Source organism: Phyllobates terribilis, unplaced genomic scaffold (genome assembly GCF_046119375.1).
Source record: "Phyllobates terribilis strain yellow unplaced genomic scaffold, ASM4611937v1 Scaffold_11__3_contigs__length_659146591, whole genome shotgun sequence".
NCBI classification, from domain to species: Eukaryota; Metazoa; Chordata; class Amphibia; order Anura; family Dendrobatidae; genus Phyllobates; species Phyllobates terribilis.
In genome coordinates this window covers 324002525-324023270 of record NW_027362771.1, presented here as the reverse complement: position 1 = coordinate 324023270, position 20746 = coordinate 324002525, and the positions used below count along the sequence as shown (strand labels likewise).

The 20746-nt window shown below is 40.9% G+C and overlaps 1 protein-coding gene across 1 annotated transcript in view; it reads left to right on the top strand.

The window, feature by feature from the left end:
* MAPK8IP2 (mitogen-activated protein kinase 8 interacting protein 2) overlaps positions 1-20746 on the top strand; it is a 113222-nt gene that overhangs the window by 61152 nt on the left and 31324 nt on the right. Inside the window, exons 3-6 of the mRNA XM_073652626.1 lie at positions 8162-8410; positions 12012-12084; positions 12384-14216; positions 14765-14840. Coding sequence (XP_073508727.1) covers positions 8162-8410; positions 12012-12084; positions 12384-14216; positions 14765-14840 — 2231 coding nt within the window. The remainder of the gene's footprint in view (positions 1-8161; positions 8411-12011; positions 12085-12383; positions 14217-14764; positions 14841-20746) is intronic.

Genomic DNA, 20746 nt, shown 5'->3' with positions numbered 1-20746 from the left:
ATGTTATAAACATCTGTAAAGCACCTGGGGGTTCATGGTGCTCACCACACATGTAGAGAAGTTCCTTGAGGGGTCTAGTTTCCAAAATGGTGTCACTTATGGGGGGATTCCACTGTTTAGGCACATCAGGGACTCCCAAACGCAACATTATTCAAGCAAATTTTACAATCAAAAAGTCAAATGGCGCTCCTTCTCTTCCGAACCCTGCCGTGCGCCCAAACAGTTTTTTTCCCCCAATTATGGGGTATCGGCGTGCTCAGGAGAGCTTGCACAACAAATTTTGGGGTCCATTTTTTCCTGTTACCCTTGCGAAAATAAAAAAATTGGGTCTAAAGTAACATTTTTGTGAAAAAAGTTAAATGTTCATTTTTTTGCTTCCACATTCCAAAAATTCCTGTGAAGCACCTGAAGGGGTAATAAACTTCTTGAATGTGGTTTTGAGCACCTTGAGGGGTGCAGTTTTTAGAATGGTGTCACTTTTAGGTATTTTCTGTTATAAAGGCCCCTCAAAGTCACTTCAAATGTGATGTGGTCCCTAAACAAATTTTTTGTAAATTTTGTTGGAAAAATGAGAAATCTCTGGTCAACTTTTAACCCTTATAACTTCCTAACAATAAAAAATTTTGGTTCCAAAATTGTTCTCATGTAAAGTAGACATGTGGGAAATGTTATTTATTAACTATTTTGTGTGACATATCTCTCTGATTTAAGGGCATGAAAATTCAAATTTTGAAAATTGGAAAATTTTCACCAAATTTCAGATTTTTTCTCAAATAAGCGCAAGTGATATCGAAGAAAATTTACCACTATCAAGAAGTACAATATGTTACAAAAAAACAAGCTCAGAATCAGGGGAATCCATTGAAGCCTTCCAGAGTTATTACCTCTTAAAGTGACAGTGGTCAGAATTGTAAAATTTGGCTTGATAATTAAGGACATAATTGGCTCCATCCTTAAGGGGTTATGGTCCATTTACACAGCCTGTAAATGTTATTGTGAACAAGTGTCTTGGCTGCTGATCACCTGAAGGAGAAGCAAAATGTTCCCTCTTCGGGTGACATGATCTTTGGTGTTGTACAAAAGATCTTCATTTTCCAAGTGCATTGTCCTGTGTAAACAGTGCCTATACTTCTTAAAGCAATAGCAGCCAATGTGAGCTGAATAATCTGTTACTGATTGTTCAGTGCACACATGAACTGCGGTCGGCATGTGTAAACAGGCTATTAAACATTTGTGATCAGCAATCATGCATCTGAATAGCAGTGGTTTAATGCCCAGGTCATACTTTGTATTCGGACCCATACTTTTCTTCAGTCTGTCCTTTACCTCTTTCTACCTTTCTCTTTCTTACCTAACAAATATATGTTGATAGAAAGTCATAGGCGAATCTAGATTTTTTTTGCACGGGGTGGGGGGAGCAAAAATTCATTTTGGCGCCCAATCCTATACATAGCTTAAGCGGTTTGATTAGTTGTTATGCGACTGCTCATAAGCGATTTGCATGCTCACATCACATTCAGATGGCCATATAACTCAGACGAGGATCGCAACGCAATGCTCGGACTGGCCATCGGCTCTCCCAACACAAGGATGACAACATGTATTTCTGTGCAACTGTCACGTTTGGATCGGGAGAGCCACCAGGCAGTCCATGCATTGCATTGCGATCCTCATCTTAGTTATCTGACTCTTCCCTTATTCTCTCAATGTTCAATGAAAATCTACAGTCCCTGCCTCATTGAGAAAAGCAAGAAGTGAAGCTAGTTGGCACGTGACTGTAAGTAAGCAAATCGTATATGAGTAGTCATGTGATGACTGAAACCGGCAAGCAGGTCCGTATCCTGACAGTTATTATAATACACACTGTTAGGGTATGTGTGCATGATCAGTATTTGCTTGCAAACATTTCTACAGCTTTTCTGCAAGGTTCTGCACCTCTTGGCAGCAAAAACGCTGTGGAAATTCTGAAGCATTTTTGATGCGTTTTCATGCATTTTTGATGTGTTTTTTCCTGAGGACTTTCCATATGTTTTTTCCAATGCATTGTATAGGAAAAATGCAGGCAAAAGCACAAAAAGAATGGACATGATGCTTCTTTTAACACACATGAAATTCTGTAATAAAAAATCCTGATCATGTGCACAGATCTTGCAAAATCTCATAGAAAATGTGTTTTTGGGGCCCCTCAAACAAAGTACACTTTAATAAAAATAAGTTTCACAATTGGATGTTTAAAAAAATATTCCCGTGCTGAGATGATCTTACAAATGTGCCCCTGCTATGTACTGTGTAATGGCTGTGTCTGACCATGCAGGGACATGGCCTGATCATACCACAGCTCCGGGGCAGGAGAGGTAGCAAAAGATAGTATATAGATAGGACTGCATGGGATCACAACTGCTCTTTTCTGTAAGGAAAATAAAATTTCCTGCTTGTTTAAAAACTTGTTTTAGATCACAAAAAGAATCAGCTGTGATTCCATGCTGTAATGTCTGAATACTCTCTTTTGCTTCCTCCCCTGCCCAGGAGCTATAGTATATTCGACCTTGTTCCTGATGGTCAGACACATCCATTACACAGGGGCACATTTATGAGATTATCTCAGTACAGGAACATTTTTTTAACACATCCAATTATGGAGCTTATTTTTATTCTAAGATATATTCATTAAAATGTACTTTGTCAGTGGGACAACCCCGTTAACTTATCAGACAGCACAATACATTAATAACATAGACATGTATCATGTTATCTGACAGGTTTTGGATTGTAACATGTGTACAGTATCAGAACCTATAACAGCCAGGAATACAGCACTATAAGCTCCATCAATACATGAATACATCACCAGAACCACCAACAGAACAGAAATACATCACCAGGACAGCCATCAGTACAGGAATAGAGCACTACAACCACCATCATTACAGGAATGCATTACCAGAACCATCATTAGTACATGAATATATCACCATAACCACAATCAGTACAGAAATACATCACCAGATCCATCATTAGTACATGAATACATCACCAAGTGTAGTACAGTGATCGATTGTAATGTCAGGTCAGCCCCATATAAATTTGTATCGCATGTACCTACAATTCCAAGTATGTCATTATGAATGGTAAGGAAATTCTGGGAGTTGTTGTTAACAGATTATTGTTGTTAACAGCCATCATCAGACTGCTTACTATACTTGAACCACAGTACTGATGAAGCATAGTCAGTGCAACAAATAAACATTTACATCCAGGTACCTTATAGGTGACATCTTCTCTGATTATTTTCGTTTCCTTTCTTTTCTTCATTTTGTCCAAATGCCATGATGACTTTTCACGTCCACAGCTGATCTCTGCAGACTAGCATCTTCCTCAGCTTTCTGCTGTACATCCCAACACGGTGCCCTTAAAAATAACAATATTGGATAAAAATATCTGCCCTACACTGTGCCCCCGAATAATTGCCCCTCACTATACTTCCTCCACAATGTCCTTTTTTTTCGATACTGGGTTCCCTCTTCACTCTCGCCCCTAGTACTATGTTCCCAATATAATGACCAATCTCACTGTTCCCTCCTCATGCTGCCTCCCCCTTTGCATACTGTCCCCTCCATATTGTGCCTTCACACTATGCCATTTCACACTTTTCTCCCCCCACAGTCCCCTCACACTTTTCTCCCCTCATACTGTTCCCTAACACTGTTCTCCTCCCATTCTGCCCCCTCTCTATAATACCCCCCTTTCTAGCTATTCTATATATTGTTCTCACACCCCCCCACTTCCCAAAATGTCTTTTTACACATTTTTCCTCTTCCCCATACTGTCACCTCACACATCTCCCTCCTCCTCATACTGTTTCCTTACAACTTTCCCCCCTTTATCATACTGTCTCCTCAAATATTCTTTCAAACCACCCTCCCACTCTCTCCTCAAACACTGTCTGGGAGCCAGACGGCGGTTTTCACCTTTTCTGAGCTGGCTGTCAGTCTGACGGCTGACTTGGCGAACAGACATTTCTCAGACTGGGAAGATAGGGGTGAAAGAAATACTACTGCCTGGGAGACGACCTCAGACCACCACATGAGATGGCCCAACAGCACCCCCTGCCAGCTGTCTTAGGTTAAAATGACCCTCCTGCTCCTCCCAGGTACGCCACTGAGAAAGTACAGAGCAGATGGAGGAGAGTATATATGCAAGATTAGACAATGCAAAGTTTGTTCATTGACTGTTAAGCCCGACATATACATTATAGAGCTGTATGCCGAACGCTCCTGTATTCACTTTGAGAGAGCTGCTGGCTGACATCTCTGGCGGTGGCTTATCTCCCAGAAAACAAAAAGATTGGCAGTCCAAAATTGGACATGCTGGACCCTTAATTTAGCCCATACACATTACACAGTCGATATCAGCAGGTTTAGCTGACATTAGTCTAATGTGTATGAAGGGCTTTACCTGTTCAGAGCAATGTCTGCTTTTCAAATATTCTATTATTTAAGATGCCTTTAAAACATTAAAAAAATGTACATACTATCAACATAGTCTTGGCATGATTTTAAAGGGGTTCGCCTACAAAATAATCAGGAGAGGTCAAAAATGTATGATTTCTGTGGGTTTGACTGTCAAGACTTTTTGAAAATGAAGGTCACTAAGGCCCTACTGCGAATGGAGGAGTGAGGTGCATGATCGACCACTGCTCCATTCACATGAGGACTTCGGGACCCCATTCTCTGGATCAGTGTATGGCCTAAGGTTCAGACGCACAGTAATCATACATTTATCACATATCCTGTATTTTTAGTGGAGACTAGTGTTGAGCATTCCGATACTGAAATATCGGGTATCGACCGATATTCGCTGTATCGGAGTTCCGATACTGAGTTCCGATAGTTTTACAATATCGAATACCGGAATCGGAAGTTCACATAATGCCTGCGCTCTGCAGTGTCTCTGAAGGATGACAAGCTGGATGGCAGCGCTCAGCTGCGATCCAGGCTGTCATCAGAATGCCATCCCAGCGTGGGAGAATTCTCCTGCTCAAGCGCTGACATTACATTATCTCCCTTACATTACAATTAAATGGAATAGCAGGAATTAATATTTTTTTAAGACGTTAATGCCACAGCCATGGTGGTTGTGGCATTACAGTGGTTGCCCAAATCGATGGGAACAGTGCTCACAGTGAAACATGAAAAGCCGGCAATTCATCAGCGGCATATACTGGTACCCACAATTTAGAACAGAAAGAATACAGCTTCACACATAGATTAGATAGATAGAAACATGTCAGTCACATATATAAGAAGTACAGTGACAGTGTTGCTTACTGTACTTGTCATTTAGTGTTAAAGGATTTATTAAAAAAAATAATAGTGTTTTCATGCACCGTCTCTTTAAAAAAGCCGGCCGGCAATTCAGCATCGGTACCCGACAATTTAGAACAAAAAGATAGAGCATCACACATAGATTAGATAGATAGAAACATGTCAGTCACATATATAAAAAGTACAGTGACAGTGTTGGTTACTGTACTTGTCATTTAGTGTTAAAATAAAGGATTTATTAAAAAAAAAATTGGCGTGGGGTTCCCCGTAATTTTAGTCTCTAGCGGAGGTTAAGCAGACTGCTGGGGCAGATGTTTGAAGCCTGGGAAGGGGGTAATACCCACGGAGCTTCCCAGGCTACTAATATCAGCCCCCAGCTGAATATCTAGCCTTTACTAGCTATTAAAATGGGGGACCCCCAAAAAAATGATGTGGGGTCCCCCTATTTTAATAGCTAGCAAAGGCTAGGCAGACAGCTGGGGGCTGATATTAATAGCCCAGGAAGGGTGCCATGAATATTGGCCCCTCCCAGGCTAGAAACACCAGCCGTCAGCCGCCCCAGAAATGACGCATCCATAGGATGCGCCAATTCTGGCACTTAGCCTCGCTCTTCCCACTGCCCTCTAGCGGTGGCAGTGGGGTAATAGCGCTGGGGTTGATGTCAGCTTATAATACCAGCTGACATCAAGCCCAGGTTAGTAATGGAGAGGCATCTATAAGACATCCCCATTACTAACCCCATAGTCAAAGTTAAAAAATAACACAAACACCCAGAATAAAGTCCTTTAATTGAAATAAACACACAATTCTTTATTGTTCTAAATTAAACCATACTTACCATCACGCCCATTCCAGCTGAAGCCAACGATCTCCTGCAATAAAAGTAAAATAATAAAGCAACATCATCCTTACCTTTCCATGGTTCCCAGGACGGCTTCAGCTCTGCTACATTCACATGACAGGCTGGATCGCAGCAGAAAGCTGCCATCCAGCCTGTCATGCCGCAGGCAGACACTGAGAAGCGCAGGCTTGCTTGCGCTCCTCAGTGTCTAGCTGTGACGGCATCCAGATGAGCCGACAATGAACTCAGCTCACCTCATGCACGTCACTGACAGCGTGGGAGAATTCTCCTGCGCATGTGGTGAGCGTGAGAGACTCGGCTCATCTGGATGCTGTCACAGCCTGACACTGAGGAGCGCAAGCAAGCCTGCGCTTTTAAGTGTCTGCCTGCGGCATGACAGGCTGCCTGCCTGTCATCTCGATGTAGCAGAGCTGGAGCCGTCCTGGGAACCATCGAAAGGTAAGGATGATGTTGGTTTATTATTTTACTTTTATTACAGAAGACATTGGCTTCAGCTGGAATGGGCGTGATGGTAAGTATGGTTTAATTTAGAACAATAAAGAATTGTGTGTTTATTTCAATTAAAGGACTTTTATTCTGGGTGTTTGTGTTTTTTTTTAACTTTGACTATGGGGTTAGTAATGGGGGTGTCTTATAGACGCCTCTCCATTACTAACCTGGGCTTGATGTCAGCTGGCATTATAAGCTGACATCAAGCCCAACTCTATTACCCCACTGCCACCGCTAGAGGGCAGTGGGAAGAGCGAGGCTAAGTGCCAGAATTGGCGCATCCTATGGATGCGCCATTTCTGGGGCGGCTGACGGCTGGTGTTTCTAGCCTGGGAGGGGGCCAATATTCATGGCACCCTTCCTGGGCTATTAATATCAGCCCCCAGCTGTCTGCCTAGCCTTTGCTAGCTATTAAAATAGGGGGGACCCCACGTCATTTTTTTTGGGGGGGGGGTCCCCCATTTTAATAGCTGGTAAAGGCTAGGTATTCAGCTGGGGGCTGATATTAGTAGCCTGGGAAGCTCCGTGGATATTACCCCCTTCCCAGGCTTCAAACATCTACCCCAGCCGTCTGCTTAACCTCCGCTAGAGACTAAAATTACGGGGAACCCCACGCCAATTTTTTTTTTAATAAATCCTTTATTTTAACACTAAATGACAAGTACAGTAACCAACACTGTCACTGTACTTATTATATATGTGACTGACATGTTTCTATCTATCTAATCTATGTGTGATGCTCTATCTTTCTGTTCTAAATTGTCGGGTACCGCTGCTGAATTGCCGGCCGGCTTTTTTAAAGAGACGGTGCATGAAAACACTATTATTTTTTTAAATAAATCCTTTAACACTAAATGATAAGTACAGTAAGCAACACTGTCACTGTACTTATTATATATGTGACTGACATGTTTCTATATATCTAATCTATATGTGAAGCTCTATTCTTTCTATTCTAAATTGTCGGGTACCGGTATATGCCGCTGCTGAATTGCCGGCTTTTCATGTTTCACTGTGAGCACTGTTCCCATCGATTTGGGCAACCACCTCCCCCAATACATTCTACATTATTGTTAGTTGTTTTCCTTCATGTAGAATTAACCTACAAGGAAAGAAAGGGTTTATTTCCATTCCGATATTTGTGTCCCATTGACTTGCATTGGTTTCCGGTATCGGAATCGGCGATATCCGATACTTTTTGGGTATCGGCCCTATCCAATCCGATCCGATATTTCCTGATATCGGAAGCTACCGCTCAACACTAGTGGAGACCCTTTAAGTCATATCTTATCACGCTTAAAAATAAGTGTGCTCCATTAAATTACACATCTTAAACAAATGATATGATTCCTGGATAAATTACATGCACTGAAGGAATAAAGTTATCCGTCATTTAAAAAGCAATCCTTACATGTTGGGCTGTCATTAGGCATGAATTACTTTTGCCTGCAACTGATGTCAAAATTATAATTATTTTATTTTTCAGGAGGGTCTTGGCTTTGGGAGATGTGATCCTTCACGTGCCATCTGCACTTTCCAAGAGGATTTCCAGGAATTTGAAATGATTGATGAGGAAGAGGATGAGGATGAGGAAGAGGAGGAAGATGAGCTTCCACCTCAAGAAAACAGGAAACAAGTGGAAGCACCTCCATCACCTAGTCCTTCTCCCCTGCCACCTGAAGATACCCTTAAAAATAGGCCATGCACCTTGAGACTTTGTGCCCCTCGAACACAGGTAAGACCTTGAAAGATTGTGTATATAAAAACTTAGGAAGAGAGTATAGATTACATGAATGCATTGTCTTAGTTATAAATAGAAAATACTCAGACTGTCTCATCATTCATTTCTTAAGCATTTTAATTTTGGCTGGAACACTGAATTTCCTGCTTGTTCTGCATAGAGAGCAAACCAAAGACAGATTCCAGTTCAATGGAATCACTAACAATCCATAGAAGCAGATGCAGACGTCAGTACCCAGCCAACAAAACCCACTAGAATTAGGCAGTACTCTACTAATAGATACAAGTCTATTGATATATTTTATTCACTTACAAAGTGACATCATCACTCTCCCCATTGGGGCTCACAGTCTAAATTGCCTATCAGTATGTCTTTGGAATGTGTGAGAAAACCCACACAAACACGGGGAGAACATACAAACTCTTTGCAGATGTCGCCCTTAGTAGGATTTGAACCCAGGTCTCCAATGCTGCAAGACTACCCTGCTAGCCATTGAGCCATCATGCTATAAATGTGCTAAAAGGTTGGCTAATCTTCTATAATGTAGAACTGTCTCATGCACTGCATTCTGTAAGAGGTTTATTTATTACATATTATCGAACAGAGTCTACAAATCGAGGTTTAAATTGTAGAATGGTGTTTAAGATAAAAAAAAAATTAAAGGATATGTACACATTAACACAATTTTTTTTTATTGTTCATTTGCTTCCCAAATGCAAAGATAAACTTTCTAAATAGTCTTCTTTAAAAATTGACTACCATTTTGCTACTACAGATGTCTGCAAGTCCTTTTTTTTAACTTATTTCTACTGTGGACAGGAAGAAAGGATGTACAGTTTCAGTGAGGGCAGAGAAAATAGGTGTTATAAAAGGGGGAAAGCACATGAAAAGGAAATAAGTGCTGGATAGAAATTCTGCTAATATGTTAGTCAGCAGTATCCTTGACACACATACAGTCCTTACCTCCAGCCTATATTACTGGGAGGGACACGCTCACAAGAAAAAAATTGTAAACTTTAAGCAGGCTGTAAACTGTATATCAGGGTGTCTGAAAATGACTGCAGACTGAAACTAAAACAATTTTATTAACTAAAAGTAACCTCTAACATATATAAAAATAATTTTATCCATGCCAAAGGTACCCTTAGATTTTAAAGTAGTGATTTTCTGCTATTTAAAGGGCTATTCTGAAAATTGTAAGTTATCCTCTAACTAAAAGATAGGGGATAACTTACTGATCGCTGGGGGTCTTATTAGTCGACTCCTCCGGTGAGCCTGAGAATGGGCACTTGGATCCTGCTGGGAGCCTGGCTCTGAATAGTCCCGACTTGCATGGAGTGGAGGTGTGCATTCTCCACCTTTTGCTTCATTCATTGTCTATGACAGTGCCGAAAATGCTGAGTACGGTGAAAAAGCAGAGTACAATACTTGGCTATTTAATGTAGTCCCATATATATTGAGTGAAGCTGAGGTGGAGTATGCACACCTCTGCTTCATTGAAGACAGATCTTTGCAGTGCTCGGATGCTGGGATCTAGAGCCTCGTTCTCTGGATCACTGGTGGGGTTTGACTACTGCGACCCCCAGTCAGTAAGTTATCCCATAGATAGGAGATAGCATATAACATTTATATAAAGGAATACATCTTGAAAGAAATGTATAACCATAAAGGGGTGGACCTATAAATTATCTAGATATTTGATTGCCTCCATTAACAGATGGCATAGTCAAAGTGTCTCATCCCAAAAATGAAGCTATGCCTAGTTCTGTAGGTTTTACACACAGGATGTAAATGCTGGGACAAGTAATAAATAACAAAAGTGTTCAAGAATTATACCACAATTAATAGTGCTGGTAAAAGTATTAAATTGTTAGAAATATCAATGAGGCTTGTTATGTGGTGATAAAGTCTGGTTCGTTATCTTCATTGATCTTTCAGATTTTCTTTTGTTGACCTTTTGCTTATTTTTCTGCATCCATCTGGATTCTACTTCATGTAGTTTTTTATTCTTAGAATTTGTATAAGGAACATTTAATGGAGGTATGCCACTAATGTGCTTGTTCAGTTCCTTCATCATCCTCTTGTAATCACTATATTTTCTTGCATTGCCTTGTATTTTTTTTTTTTGATAATTGAAGGGAATTAACACCTTGGGGGAACTAATATATATGCATGCATTTTTTTCACTTTACAACACTTCAGATACAGAGTTTAATTAAAACTCCGTTGAGCCTTTTGGCTTCTACAGCCTTTAAAGCGCACCTGTCAGCAAGATTGTGCTTAGTAAACTACATACAGTGTGAGGTGGGCGCTGTTGCACTGAGTAAAATATACCTTTGTTGATGAAATCCGTCCTGTGGTTCTTGTGTAATCTTTATTTTCATTTCTGCCATAATGATATGCATGTGCTCTGGTACTCTCATTTTGTATTCCTATCTGTGCCTTCTGACAGGTCACTGTGCTTTTAGTGACCTGCCTACTGTTTTAAATATTGCCTGTGTAATTTCTGTTCAAAACTGAAAATTTACATCCCCCAATATGCCCGCCACGGCTCGCGCATGCGCAGTAGCGTCTTTTAGTTGCTGAGAGATACCACTGCGCACGCGCGGGCACCATTTTGGCGCAGGAAGAAGAATTTGTGTGCAGCAATATGGCGCCGCGCATGCGCAGTAGCATCTCGCGGTGATCGATAAATACTACTGTGTAAGCACGGGCTGCGGGGGCCATATTGCTGCAGGCAAATTTCTTTTTCCTCTAGCAAAAAGGTGTCCGCACGTGTGCGGTAGCATCGGCAAGCGATAGACGCTACTGCGCATGCGGTGGCCATATTGTGGGATGTAAATTTTCAGTTTTGAACAGAAATTACACAGACAATATTTGAAACAGTAGGCAGGTCACTTAAAGCACAGTGACCTGTCACAAGGCACAGATAGAAATACATGAATACATAATGAGAGCACGAGAGCGCGAGCATATCATTATGGAAGAAATGAAAATAAAGATTACAGAAGAGCCACTGGACAGATTTCATCATCAAAGGTATTTTACTCAGTGTAATGGCGCCCACCTGACAGTGTATGTATGTAGTTTACTAAGCACAATCCTGCTGACAGGTGTGCTTTAAGTATCACTGTTTTTATCTGGCTGCAGAATGAGTTAACAGTGTATCCTCAGTGAGCTTGTTTTCAGTTTGTAACCCCATCTCTTGAGCTTTCTTCTAAATTGATTCATGGTAATATCAAATGTGAACTTTAAACTTTGCATTGGGCTACTCCTCTGCTATTCCTTCTACAAGTGTATAAATAAATTGACAACTAGGTGTTACCGGTTGGTGGTGTGTCTCTACACCCTGTCCATTAAGTGCTGACTGTACACCTCAGCACTTTAAAGCTAGCCATACCCCTTTGATAAGGAAAATGGACACATCCACCTGTCAATTTATTTATAAAGTTCTAGCATTAATAATTAACAAAAGATCACAACTCAATTCTTCAGGGTGTTTATAAAAATGTCTTTTTTTGGATTATTTTGCCATATGTTGGGTGCCACCAATTACATTGGATTATTTTGAGATATTCTATTCTCTGAATCTCAGGACACACTTAACAACAACGGTGGATTCATTTCTCAGAGTGACAGCTGGGCAGATCCTGAGAGGAATGAGACTGGTGAGAGAGTTAGACTCATTCTTTGCATGGCTGTCTATAAGTACTTTCCTGGATTTCTTCATTTGTATTAGTTTTATATCGTCCTCATGGTTGAGAGTGTTTCTTTTTTTCATGTTAAAATCATTTGTTGTAGAATGAAATTCATTGATTTGCTCCCTTCACCTCATGTTTTGATATCACTGTCTTTTTCTCAAGGTGCAATATGCTTGTTGCATGCCTATTTTGGGTTTAAATTACCCATATGTAATTATTGATTTTCCATATATAATAAACTAATGACCCACATTTTCAATCTACAGAACTGGCATCCCATACCCAGATTACCCATGCAGATCTGGTAACTCAAAAAGAAGATGACCATGAAAATGCTGAGACAGAGTTGAATATTGAAGAAGTCACTGAGGTTTCAAGGATTGTTCCAGACAGATATCATGTATCTAGCCAAGGAGGGCCCTGGTCATCAGATTTAGAGTTGAGAGTATCTGCACCACCTCAAGAAGATCTGGAAGATCTGAGCCCTGAGCAGAGAGGAAACACAAGAGGACGTCCATCAAATTCTTCTAATGAAACAACGTCTCCATCTTCTGATCCTGGCATTGAGGCTGATTTGACTAGTCGAGGTCGATTCCTGCTAACAGGACATTGTAGTCAGGACCTGAGCTCCCCAGGCTCGGATTCAGACATAGAAGGTGAAATAGAAGCAGCATTTGCTTGTGAGGGAGGTAGACTTGTTGGTAATATGATTTCCTCAATATCAGAAACCGAACTGGACTTAACCAGTGAGTCAAGCAGTGGAAGGTCTTCTCACCTTACCAACTCTATTGAAGAGGCAAGTTCTCCAACCTCTGATCCAGAACCAGATCATGTGGGTGATGGAGGCCGTCAAGGAATCAAAGACTCTATCTTACTTGACAAGGAAGAAGAGAGTGGGCCATTGATGATAGAACCAGAAGAGAAGTATAGTACATGGAATGAAGAAGGTCTGTGTCAGGAGAAAACAGATCAGAACAAACGGAGTCTGGAAAGTATAAGACGCTCATTTTACTTACCTGTTGGGCCTAAGCTTATGCCAGAAACAGATGCTAATAGTGAATATGACTCAGACTCTGAATCAGAAGCCGACCTAAGTGAGGATTCTGACTCCCCTTGGCTGCTCAGCAACCTGGTAAATAAGATGATTTCGGAAGGATCATATCCCATTTCATGTCCAGATGAGTGTTTTCAAAGGCAGACAAGTCCATCATGTGATACTCTTTCTCCTGCCTCTGAGTTAGATCCTGAGACAGTTGATGCAGACATTGAGGCTGAGCTTGCAAGTTCCAAGGAGTCCTCGGAAGAGCTAGAAACAGCAGAACAGAGTATAGAGTTGGTAGATATGGAGACACTACAACATTCTCTTAGTCATCTTGATAGAGAGGAAAATGGTCCTGGTTTGTATGTTCTGCATGACTCATGTGACACTGTAACTCCAATTTTTGAGGGACTTCCTGTACAACTGGAGGGATTATCACATACAACAAAGTGTCGTCCACAGTCTCCAGGGCATATAACTGAACAGAAACCTTGGCCTGGCACAGAACAAATTCTTCAGGAACGAAGAGATGGTTGGGATATTGACCGTGACTTAGATTCTGGCATTCTAGAGGATGATGATCTTTGTCAAGAGCTGGACCAAAATCAACCCACAATGGACATTTCAACAGCCAAAACAAATCATGGCTTTAACCTAGATTTTACGGGTGAGGAAGATGAAGATATTCCATATTACAGAAGTCTAAAGAGTTCACCTTACCATAATTGTGTTGGAGAAGAAACTTTTATGGAGCGGCCTACAGCTGAATCAAGAATCCTGGATGACTCCTTGGCCTATGATTCAATGAAATACACTTTGGTGGTAGACGAGCACACCCAGCTTGAGCTGGTTAGTCTCCAGAGATGTACATCTATACTGAGTGATGGCAGTGATCTTCTTAGAGCATGTGATGCATGTGACTTGGAAGAAGATGAATTTGGAGATGATGTGGAAGTCCATGAAAATGAATCTTCATCTGAAGACTCCTCACCAGAGCCTAACATGCCTTTCTCCAAGAAGTTTCTCAATGTTTTTGTTAACAGCACATCACGATCATCAAGTAAGTTGATGATTTATGATAAGTATGTGTGATGAATCATTAGTTTGTAATTAGTATTGTCATTACTCTTGACGTGTCGGTTTTAGTTAAAGGGGTTGTCCAGTACTTTTATATTGATGGCCTTAGGATAGCTCATCAATATCTAATCGTTGTGGGTGCAACACCTGGCAGCCCTTCCGATCAGCTGTGTCCGGTGTCATCTGGATGTGCTCAGTTACGGAGCAGAACTACACAGCTCTGTCAAATGCATAGTGGCTGCTCCCGAGTACTGCACATCCGCCCCCTATTGATTCGAATAGGGGCAGATGTACAGTACCTGTCCATGGCCACGATTCATTTGACGGAGCTGTGCGTCTCTACAACTGATCATATGCTGTCACCAGCGTCAGGAACTGCTGATTGTCAGGAATGCCGGGTGTCGCACCCGCACTGATCTGATATTGATGACCTATCCCTATCCTAAGGATATTTTCTGATGTATGTACAGTGTTTTATTTATTGTGTCTTGTAAGATTTGTTGAATATGTGGTTAATTGGTCTTCTCACAGGCACCGAGTCATTTGGGTTATTTTCTTGTGTACTCAATGGAGAAGAGCGAGAACAGACACACAGAGCTGTTTTCAGGTATGAGAATTTTACTCCATAGTACTTTTTTTTTTTTTTAAATAAAGTATTTTTATTGAAATTTTCTATCAGTTTTTAAACAGACGTAATACATAATCAAAAAACATGTTGAATAAAGAAGCTACATAGAAGGGAAATTAAGTATGTTCTTAACTTTGTTAGTGGACTGCCTGCATTATAAACTCTTCCAAAGCACCCAACTCAAGCATCATTTCTCCTTACAATTTATCCTGTAAAATTTCTCAATTTATTATAAATTCATAAATCTATTTTATTAACTATTAATTGTCAGAAGACTTTGAACATAACTTTTTAAAAAGAAAGTTTAAATTTACCTGGAATATACAGCAAATATTAATACCACCTTTAGGTGAGGTGAATAACATTGATTACTTAGAATGGCAATTGTCAAAGAGTAAGATATATTGGACTGCAAGTGAACACTCAGTTCTTGAAGTACATATCGTATTTTACGGATTATAAGACGCACCCCAAATTTTGGGAAGAAAAATGGGAAAAAAATGTTTTTAATAAAATTGTGGTGCGTCTTATAGTCAGTGCGTCTTACTGCTTACTGGGGGTGCCGTGAAGCAGGGTCCCAGGGTTGCTGCTGCAGGAAGCTGGGCATGGCAGGAGTGGGGCGATGCTGTGGGCCTCAGGCTGGATTGAGCCGGTGTTCGGAGATGCGAGGGGATGTTGTAGGGGCTCCGCCGACATTTTGTGAAAGCCCAGAGCCCCCACACTTACATGGTATATAATGTGGTGGACTTTGGGAAAATGGCAGCACAAGCGCAGATTGAGATCTCGGCACCGAGATCTCTGGAGACAAGATCTCTGTGCCGAGATGTCAATCTGTGCATGCGCCACCCACGGCGGCCATTTTCCTGGAGTCCACCGCATTGTATACCATGTAAGTGCGGGGGCTCTGGGCTTTCTCAAAAAGCTCCAGCACCGACGAACACCCGCAGCATCACACATCCAAACACCCCCTCCTTCCAGCGTGGGGCCCGCAGCATCGCCCCACTCCTGCCTCCTCCGCCAGCCGCGACCCTGGGACCCCGCTCTACCGCAGTCGGTAAGGTATATTAACATTATAAGACGCACTCCTATTTCCCCCCCAAATCTTGGGGGGGGGGGGGGGGGGAGTGCGTCTTATAAAGCGAAAAATACGGTATGTTGCAAATAGGAAAAAGGGGCAAGTGTAATGATCTGAGCGATTTCACCAAGGTTCTTCTGGGGTATTCCCAGTTTACAATAGTAAGCAGATGCCACAAGTGGTTCAGTCCAATCAAGTGTTTGTGGGGTGTGCTGAAAACAAATGCAATTTGTGGAGTTCCGACCCCACAACTTACAGAATTGCTGCTAATATTTTGGTGGCCAATACCGCAGGACAATTTTAGGCTGTTGCATGACACTGAAATCGCAGCGATTGGCTCTTACACAACAGATGTCGTCGTGTAACTCCAGACTAAGGCCACGTGCACATGTTCAGTATTTTACATCAGTATTTGGAAGCCAAATTCAGGAGTAAGTGAAAAATGCAGAAGTGATGACGTGTTTCTTTTATACATTTCCTCTGATTTTTCCACTCCTGATTTTGGCTAAGGGTATGTGCACACGATGCAGAAATGAAGCAGAAAATTTCTGCATCATTTCTGCATCTCCCTGGCAGAAAAAACGCATGCAGATTGTGCATGCGTTTTTCCTGCGGATTCACATGCGTTTCCACATGCATTTCCGCATGCGGATTGACAAGCGCTTTCCAGGCGATTTTAGCATCACCTGGAAAGTGCTTGACAACTAGGTCACACTATATAAATCCATGCAACCGGCATGGATTTACAGTTATATGAAAAAGTTTGGGCACCCCTATTAATCTTAAGCTTAATGTTTTCTTAAAATTGGTGTTTTTGCAACAGCTATTTCAGTTTGATATATGTAATAACTGTTGGACACAGTAATGTTTCTGCCTTGAAATGAGGTTTTTTGTACTAACAGAAAATGTGCAATTTGCATTCAAACAAAATTTGACAGGTGCATAAGTATGGGCACCTCACCAGAAAAGTGACATTATTAATATTTAGTAGATCCTCCTTTTGCAAAAATAACAGCCTCTTGTCGCTTCCTGTAGCTTTTAATGAGTTCCTGGATCCTGGATGAAGGTATTTTTGACCATTCCTCTTTACAAAACAATTCCAGTTCAATAAAGTTTGATGGTCGCCGAGCATGGACAGCCCTCTTCAAATGATCCCACAGATGTTCAATGATATTCAGGTCTGGGGACTGGGATGGCCATTCCAGAACATTGTAATTGTTCCTCTGCATGAATGCCTGAGTAGATTTGGAGCAGTGTTTTGGATCATTGTCTTGCTGAAAGATCCATCCCCTGCGTAACTTCAACTTTATCACTGATTCTTGAACATTATTGTCAAGAATCTGCTGATACTGAGTGGAATCCATGCGTCCCTCAACTTTAACAAGATTCCCGGTGCCGGCATTGGCCGCACAGCCCCAAAGCATGATGGAACCTCCACCAAATTTTACTGTGGGTAGCAAGTGTTTTTCTTGGAATGCTGTGCTTTTTTGCCGCCATGCATAATGCCTTTTTGTATGACCAAACAACTCAATCTTGGTTTCATCAGTCCACAGGACCTTCTTCCAAAAATAAATTGGCTTCTCCAAATGTGCTTTTGCATACCTCAGCCGACTCTGTTTGTGGCGTGCTTGCAGAAACGGCTTCTTTCGCATCACTCTCCCATACAGTTTCTCCTTGTGCAAAGTGCGTTGTATAGTTGACCGATGCACAGTGACACCATCTGCAGCAAGTTGATGCTGCAGCTCTCTGGAGGTGGTCTGAGGATTGTCCTTGACTGATCTCACCATTCTTCTTTTCTGCCTTTCTGATGTTTTTCTTGGCATGCCACTTCTGGCTTAACAAGAACTGTCCCTGTGTTCTTCCATTTCCTTACTATGTTCCTCACAGTGGAAACTGACAGGTTAAATCTCTGAGACCGCTTTTTGTATCCTTCCCCTGAACAACTATGTTGAATAATCTTTGTTTTCAGATCATTTGACAGTTGTTTTGAGGAGCCCATGATGCCACTCTTCAGAGGAGATTCAAACAGGAGAACAACTTGTAAGTAGCCACTTTAAGTAGCTTTTCTCATGATTGCATACACCTGGCTATGAAGTTCAAAGCTCAATGAGGTTACAAAACCAAAAAAAGGGCTTTAGTAAGTCAGTAAAAAGTAGGTAGGAGTATTTAAAACAAGAAAATGATAAGGGTGCCCATACTTATGCACCTGTCAAATTTTGTTTGAATGCAGATTGCACATTTTCTGTTAGTACAATAAACCTCATTTCAAGGCAGAAACATTACTGTGTCCAACAGTTATTACATATATCAAACTGAAATAGCTGTTGCAAAAACACCAATTTTTATAAAACAATAAGCTTAAGATTAATAGGGGTGCCCAAACTTTTTCATATAACTGTATATAGTGTGACCCGAGAGAGTGGTAAAAATAAAAAATAATGTATACTTTATCCTCTGATGGCCCCCGGTGTCCTGCTCACTCCGTTCTCCCTCGCCGGCAACTTTGAATTGAAAGACCGTCACATGACTCTGACCTCAGCGCAGGTCCTTCAACTCACTGCAAAGTGCCAGGAACCAAGCAGGAGCGGTGCGCAGGCCGACAGAAGGTAAATATACATTTATTTTTTATTTTATTCTTGTTTTACAGCTTTTTAAATGGTACCTGGGTCCGGAGGAGAGTCTCCTCTCCTCCACACCCGGGTACCATCCGCACATTAGAACGCGCCAATAGCGCAAGTACAAATGCAGTCTTGCGGAATTGGCGCGTTGTAATGCAAGTCAATGGCGGCAAAAACGCCGCGTTTACGCAAAATTAATTGACATGCTGCGGATTTTTGAGCGCAGCGTTTACGCTGCGGAAAAATCCGCATCATGGGCACAGCACATGCGGATTTCAATTGAGGAACATTGCTGCCCTTCTACCATGCGTTTTTAATGCGTTTCCGCAACTGCAAAAACGCCGCGGAAACGTATTAAAAACGCATCGTGTGAACTCAGCCTTACAAATACTAATGTAAAGAACTAGAAGGCTAATCAATATCATTAAGATGATTAATTCATCTAAGCTCCCCTCAATTTTTCTAGCATTAGACGCTGAAAAAGCCTTTGACAGGCTGAACTGGGATTATTTAAAATTTACCCTTATAAAGTTCGGATTTAACGAAAAATTCCTCTCACACGTTATGGCACTCTATTCTAATCCCACAGCCAAAATCTACGCAAATAACCACTTATCAAACCTTATTGCCATTTCTAACGGGACAAGGCAGGGTTGCCCTTTATCCCCACTCCTTTTTGCAATAGCAGTGGATCCTTTTGCCCAAAGGGTAAGAGAAAACCAAAATATTAAAGGATTCGCTTCCGGGTCCCGTCAGTTTAAAATAAACCTATTTGCTGATGACATACTGCTAACTCTTACAGACCCATTAAACTCTATCAACGAAGTCTCAAGCATACTTGATAACTTTGCAAAAATCTCGTACTTTAAAATCAATAATGATAAATCCAAAACACTGCGATTTAACTTAAACATTGAGTTAATAACTAAAACTAAAGAGAGATATAATTTTGGGTGGGCTGAAGAAGAAATTGTCTATTTGGGAATAATTATATCTAAAAATATAAGTTCCATAATAGCTAAAAATTTGGAATCCATAATTAGTACTATAACTAAAGATATACTCTTTTTTGGAGATCAAGATCTCTCGTGGTTGGGCAAAACTCTAACAGTAAAAACTATCACGCTCCCTAAAATACTTAAAATTTTTAGAAACTTACCTCTTATCCACATACTTAATAAGTATTCAGAAATCAAGGATTTCCATTAATACTCTACACCGCGTGCAGAATTATTAGGCAAATGAGTATTTTGATCACTTTGATACTTTTTATACATGAAATCCTATCAACAGACCAAATAATATATGGTCTGTAACCCCTACAATACTAACAACACCAACAAAAGAGTTCAGCTAGGGAAAAAAGGAAATAAATAAAGCAAAACAGACAGGGAAAAACCCCTGTACTATAAATGATTACTAATATTATTCAATAAGTAATCCCAGGCTGACACAAAAGGGGTTTGAATCAAAAAGTATATAAATTTTTTTTTTTTTTTTTTTTTTTTTATTGCACAATATTACATTTAATTACACAATAGTAATAAAAAGATGTAAAAAGTGGATGGGGAGGAGAGAGGACAGCTAAAGGAAACAGGGTAAAGCAGAAATACCCCGTTCAGAGACTAACATCCCCAAAGAGAAAGCAGCTTACAATGTATACCTAATTAAGAGTATAAGTTGTTTAAGCTGTCAAATAAATAGTGTGATTGTATAAGTTCCTGACACAGGATCATGCCAGGTGATATCAAGTCTACCAATAGAGATACAACATAGAACATATATATATAACTATGATGGATTATAAGTTAAGAATTTTAATAAAATCCATGTTGTCAAATCAGTAAAGTTATATGGTCTCCGTTACCTTGAGTCATTGTTGGTAGATCTTAGGACAGCATAAAGTAAGGTGCTGGGGATGCCTGGCAGCCTCGACGCGCGTTTCGCCCGGAAATGGCTTCGTCAGGAGGCGTGGCTAATGTGCAGGAAGGAGACACCTTATATATGTGGTTATGCCAATCAGAGGCATTAGTATGGCGAGGCCCCGCCCCCGGCGACGACGCAGGCGCCGCGCGTCACACGCGGCAACCAAGGGGATAAGCTGTCCTCTCTCCTCCCCATCCACTTTTTACATCTTTTTATTACTATTGTGTAATTAAATGTAATATTGTGCAATAAAAATTTATATACTT